At 36.0% G+C, this 4,536-nt stretch overlaps 2 protein-coding genes across 3 annotated transcripts; one reads left to right on the top strand and one right to left on the bottom strand.

Annotated features, from left to right (window-relative positions):
- Positions 1-4,083, bottom strand: LOC125574939 (aquaporin SIP1-1-like). Of its 2 annotated transcripts, XM_048756914.1 has the most exons (4): positions 3,719-4,083; positions 1,521-1,890; positions 490-762; positions 1-420 (listed from the first exon to the last, which is right to left on the bottom strand). In XM_048756914.1, the coding sequence occupies exons 2-4, from the start codon at positions 1,806-1,808 to the stop codon at positions 262-264; spliced, it is 720 nt and encodes a 239-aa protein (XP_048612871.1). In that variant the 5' UTR covers positions 1,809-1,890; positions 3,719-4,083; the 3' UTR covers positions 1-261. The 2 variants fall into 2 exon arrangements, with proteins under 2 accessions (XP_048612871.1, XP_048612870.1); XM_048756913.1 differs by lacking the exon at positions 3,719-4,083 and having other exon boundaries at positions 1,521-2,223.
- LOC106387470 (MADS-box transcription factor 23-like) lies at positions 2,825-3,406 on the top strand. The gene has a single exon (XM_013827331.3). It carries the CDS (start codon positions 2,825-2,827, stop codon positions 3,404-3,406), a length of 582 nt encoding a protein of 193 aa, XP_013682785.2.
- Positions 4,084-4,536: the final 453 nt, after the last annotated feature.

The following is a 4,536-nucleotide window of genomic DNA, read 5'->3' as shown; positions in this document are numbered from 1 at the left end:
TTTGCTAACAGTAATTTATCATTTTTAAAACAAATCAATTTGATAACATTTAATGCTTATCAACCGAAAGAGAGTGTGTGAATGATATATGCACAAACCGGATAATAGTCGACATCCGCACCAATTCATAATATAAAGCTTGAATCTAAACAATGATAAGGTTTCTCCTTATTTTGGAATGGAGAAGAAACCTTCTGAATCTTTCTACATCCCAAAACCGGTAAAGTATTGAACCGGTGTAGTCTCGATTGGTTTATCCCCTCAGGCTTTCTTCTGTTTCTTCTGCTGGGGTTTATGTGGTGGGAAGATAGTACGGAAGACCAACGCAGCAGATAAAGCTCCAACGAAAGAACTGATCCAGTACACGTAGAAATGGTCCCATGTGTTGTGAGAGCTGTACATATATGCCCACCCAAACGCCTGCATTGCAAACACAGAGATAGATTCAGAAAAGATCATTCATCTTTCAAGGACATAATCATAACTTACAATGGCGGGATTCATGGCTGGTCCGGTGTATTTAGAGCCAGCAACAACGAAGCAAATGGTGGCGAGAGCGAGCAAGAAGGTCTTGGCGAGTAATCTCCGTGGACCCCTGATGATAATAAGCAAAGCCGCAAAGGTAATACCGAAACTTAAGATGGTTTCTGCAATAGCTCCGGTGTGCACATCAACCTGAAGGGAAGGTCCTGATATCATATGCTTGTACTTCTCTGGTATGAACTCCATGATGGCTAGTGCACCTCCTGCCGCACCAGCTGCCTGGTTGAATCACCAAAATATTATCTCACATTTTTATTTTTCAGGAATAAGAAATTTTTATTGTTTCTAGTGCAAAAGGGTGTAAGAATCAAGAACTGAGTAAAAATCATGAATACTTGATCCTACCAAGAGGCATTAAAGTGTTTTTTACTCCTTGCTAAATCAACTTTACTCAATTTTAACAGCCTTTCTATCTCTTTATGTTATACAAAGAAACACATGGACAAGCAACAAACTTCAGAAAATTAAAAAAGAACAAATAAAGAAAGATGCAAGAAGAAGAAAAGTTTTTATTTTCAGCTTTATTAAAGTGGCTAACACATGAATCAACCAAAACAATTAATAAAAGAATCTGATTCTGTGTTCTTCTTGTACAACATCAAAAGCCCCACAACATTGACCCGATCAAAGCGATAATATACTAACAATCAAAATGATGTATGATGCAGTTGAGAAATAAAAGGTAGAATTTTCACTTCAAAACAACATAGATTTGGTGTTTCAAATAAAAAAAAGTGTTTCAAAAAAAAAAAAAACATAGATTTGAGATTCAGACACAACTAGATTTGAGATTCAGTGGAGACAAATCTCACAAAAGCATATACTTTATAGATATGAGATTCAGACACAACTAGATTCAAACTTCACAGAGACAAAACACAAGCCTATGTAAGGACAACACAGATCACAGAACTAAATCTTCAGACACAAAATCCAAAAACTCTGAAATTTTTTGGATCTTTAGCTTAGAAGTATACCTGAGCAGGTAACCTGATCGCCAAGGTGAAAAGGGTGTCTCCGGGGACACCGGCGGCATAAAAGGCGGCGTTTCCGGTAGGATTAAAGCTAGCGCTACCGAAGACAACGGTGAAAATGGAAACGTAGACGAAAATCAGAAACGTGGTGATGGCCAACGGAGCCCAAGCGATTCCCTGAAAACCGGCGGCGGAGATGATTTCCGTCGTTTGTAAACCGAAGGTCGCGGAGAGGACGACCCAGGAGAAGGTCATCAGCATATCCCCAATCGCTGACTTCACAACGCCCATTTTTCTTCTTCTTCCTCTTTGCGTGTGAGTGAGTATCGAGAAGTGTTATGTGTTTCGGGATCGGGGTCGTTGGCCTGTATGGCTTTGCAGAAGATTTGTTTGTCACAGCTCTACTCCAATAGATCTTTTATTTTATTTTTTTATTTATTTCTTTATGACAACGAAGATATCTTCTTTGTATGATTCACCTAACCAATCGTCTTGCGGTTGTTACAAAAATACAAACTAGTACGTTTTTTAAAAGAAATGTTTTGTTGAAATTATAAGTGGTTTGATATTTTTATATAATTTTCATCAAAACTCATGGGTTCTATATTAGTTGAATTATGAGAGATGTGTGTTCTTTAGTGGTTTAGGTCTTCTTTCATATCAGAGTACTCTTTTGATGATTATTGTCTCTAAATTTGGTTTTATTGTTTTTAGTTTCCTGACAAAAATAATTGTATGGACTCATGGTGACTATACTTTCGAGTTAGTTGAAACGGGCCATCGATGTTTCATTTACTACACTAAACTTTAATAGTCAACACATTTTGAATATTGTGATCACAAGGCAACCGTGTTTTGTAGTAAAATTAGATGTGTAACTTTTATTGTGGATTTATGTATCATTATGTATGTTTCGGATTTTGATTCAACATTCAGTTTCTTCTTTTTGAGTCAAATAATGTTTCGGGTTTCAGGCACATGATTAATTAGGCCCAAAAATCCTTCTGTCAATTGAGTTACCATATGGTAGTTTGTTGACTTTGCTCTGCAATGAGTAAATGATTTCTGAAAACAATAAAGTGGTTCCCAAATTACTCTAGTCAAATTTGTAAACTAGTCAATATACACCATTATTGTCATCTGTTTTTCAAACATAAATGTCTTTCAAACAAAATACCATATATTCTTCCATATAAGTTCTCTTCTTTTTCCTATAAATAGTAGTGTATGGTTTTTATGAAGACACAAAACTAAAACATAAGTATATACTAGAAAGCTAAATATTCCGGCTCCTAAAAAACGTGACAATGAAGTTTACAAAGGGAAAGCAAAAGATCGAGATGAAGAAGGTTGGAGCCTATGCAGCCCGAATGATTATGTTCTCGAAACGTAAATCTGGACTCTTCAAGAAGATGAACGAGATCGTTTCACTATGCAATGTGGAGACGAGTTTTTTGGTCTTTTCTGATTCCGGAAAGCCTTACACATTCGCATATCCGTCTCTGAAAGAAGCGGTTGGCCAGTTTAAAAACCCTTTAAGAGATGAACCATCCGCAACTATCAATACCGGACCGCTGGTGGAAGCTTATAGGAGACAGAAGAACCAGGACCTCATGGAAAGGTACATGGATCTCGTTGAGGAGCTTGAAATAAAGAATGAGAAGGAAAGGATTTTGAAGAAAATTATAAAGGAAAATAAGGAGAAAATATTGTGGAATATTCCTCCGGCCGAAGGTTTGAGCGTGGAAGAGAAGAAGTGGATGCGCCAAACGTTTGTAGATTTACATGTTTACTTGGGCGATATGGCCTTGAAATGTTTTGGAAATGACGGTGACCGTTCATCTTCTAGTCAAGAGAGTTATGGTCGTGATGGCGAAACCTATGCATGAAAAAACTTGATTTGCTGTTTTTTATTTCAATTGCTGTTTTTATTTGTCCTTGTATTGGTAGACTATTAGCATTGGTGATGATGAAACTATTCATCAACGTCTCTCTATTTCTATAGTCAATCGTATTCATTACGAACCAAATATCATATATAATAATCTAATTATTAAGAATAAATCAACATTGTTTTCTTATAATGGTTTCTCGCATAGATTACACACCCTAAAGGCCTAAACTGATGAACAAAAACATTTATTGTTTTCAGGATTCTTGTCAATCGATTAATAGAATTATCAAAAGATGGAGATACCAACCTGGGATTTGTTGTCATATATGTAAGTTTTGAAGGCGTCATCAACAAATGTTGCTTTCAGATCTTCGGTTTCGCAGACAGATTTTTGGTTGAGACAAAAGTAGATTGAGAAATTAATAATTCAAAGGTCCAAATTGAATTAAGAATATTTAGAATTGAAAGAATCTAATAGAGGGTGGTGTAAAATCAATCGATTTAAGAGAGAAAATCTAATTTCATATTTTTTGGAGTAGAAATGGCCGAGCGATTCACTATCGAAAGAGGTAAGAATCAGATGATATATTTTCTCTCTAATAGATCAGACACGAGACACTGACAGACAGAAAGACTTCTCAGAGTATCGACTCGTCGGATCAAAATTTGGTCTGGCTAAAATGAGCGGTTGACAAAAAAAGAAGAGAAAACCTTATCCTTTTCCTTTTCCATTGACCGAGGAAAAAATATTAAATGAATGAAACGACATCGTCTCTTTTTGGACAGTTTGCTGGTAATATAAAAGCCTTGTGCAATATTATATTTATTTTTGGTTGATCCAGCCCATTTAATAACCAAATTTCATGTATGTTATTTTTTTTGCCAACTTTTTATTTATTAAGATAACCAATTGATTACATAGTTTTTACACAGTTCTAGCATCAGAGCCGTGCCTGACTATAGGCTGCCAAGCATTTGCTTGGAGCCAAAAATCAGAATAATAGTTTTAGGAGCCAATTTTGTTACATGGGTCGCCTATAGTAGAGTTGGTAACCGTCATCATTATTACTCTAGGGTCACGGTCCTGTCTAGCATCTATGGCTAATACATCAACATTTGTAAATG

This window comes from Brassica napus, chromosome C5 (genome assembly GCF_020379485.1).
Source record: "Brassica napus cultivar Da-Ae chromosome C5, Da-Ae, whole genome shotgun sequence".
Classification (NCBI taxonomy): Eukaryota; Viridiplantae; Streptophyta; class Magnoliopsida; order Brassicales; family Brassicaceae; genus Brassica; species Brassica napus.
This window is presented reverse-complemented; position numbering and strand designations above follow the sequence as displayed.

What these genes read in the sequence shown, in the direction of transcription:
- LOC106387470 (XM_013827331.3), top strand. Translation starts at nt 2,825, where the DNA reads ATGAAGTTTACAAAGGGAAAGCAAAAGATCGAGATGAAGAAGGTTGGA.
- LOC125574939 (XM_048756914.1), bottom strand. Translation starts at nt 1,808, where the DNA reads ATGGGCGTTGTGAAGTCAGCGATTGGGGATATGCTGATGACCTTCTCC. An exon ending in CGATCAGGTTACCTGCTCAG is followed by an intron (nt 763 to 1,520) that starts GTATACTTCTAA and finishes TGATTCAACCAG; the next exon opens with GCAGCTGGTGCGGCAGGAGG. An exon ending in CAGCCATGAATCCCGCCATT is followed by an intron (nt 421 to 489) that starts GTAAGTTATGAT and finishes TTTGCAATGCAG; the next exon opens with GCGTTTGGGTGGGCATATAT.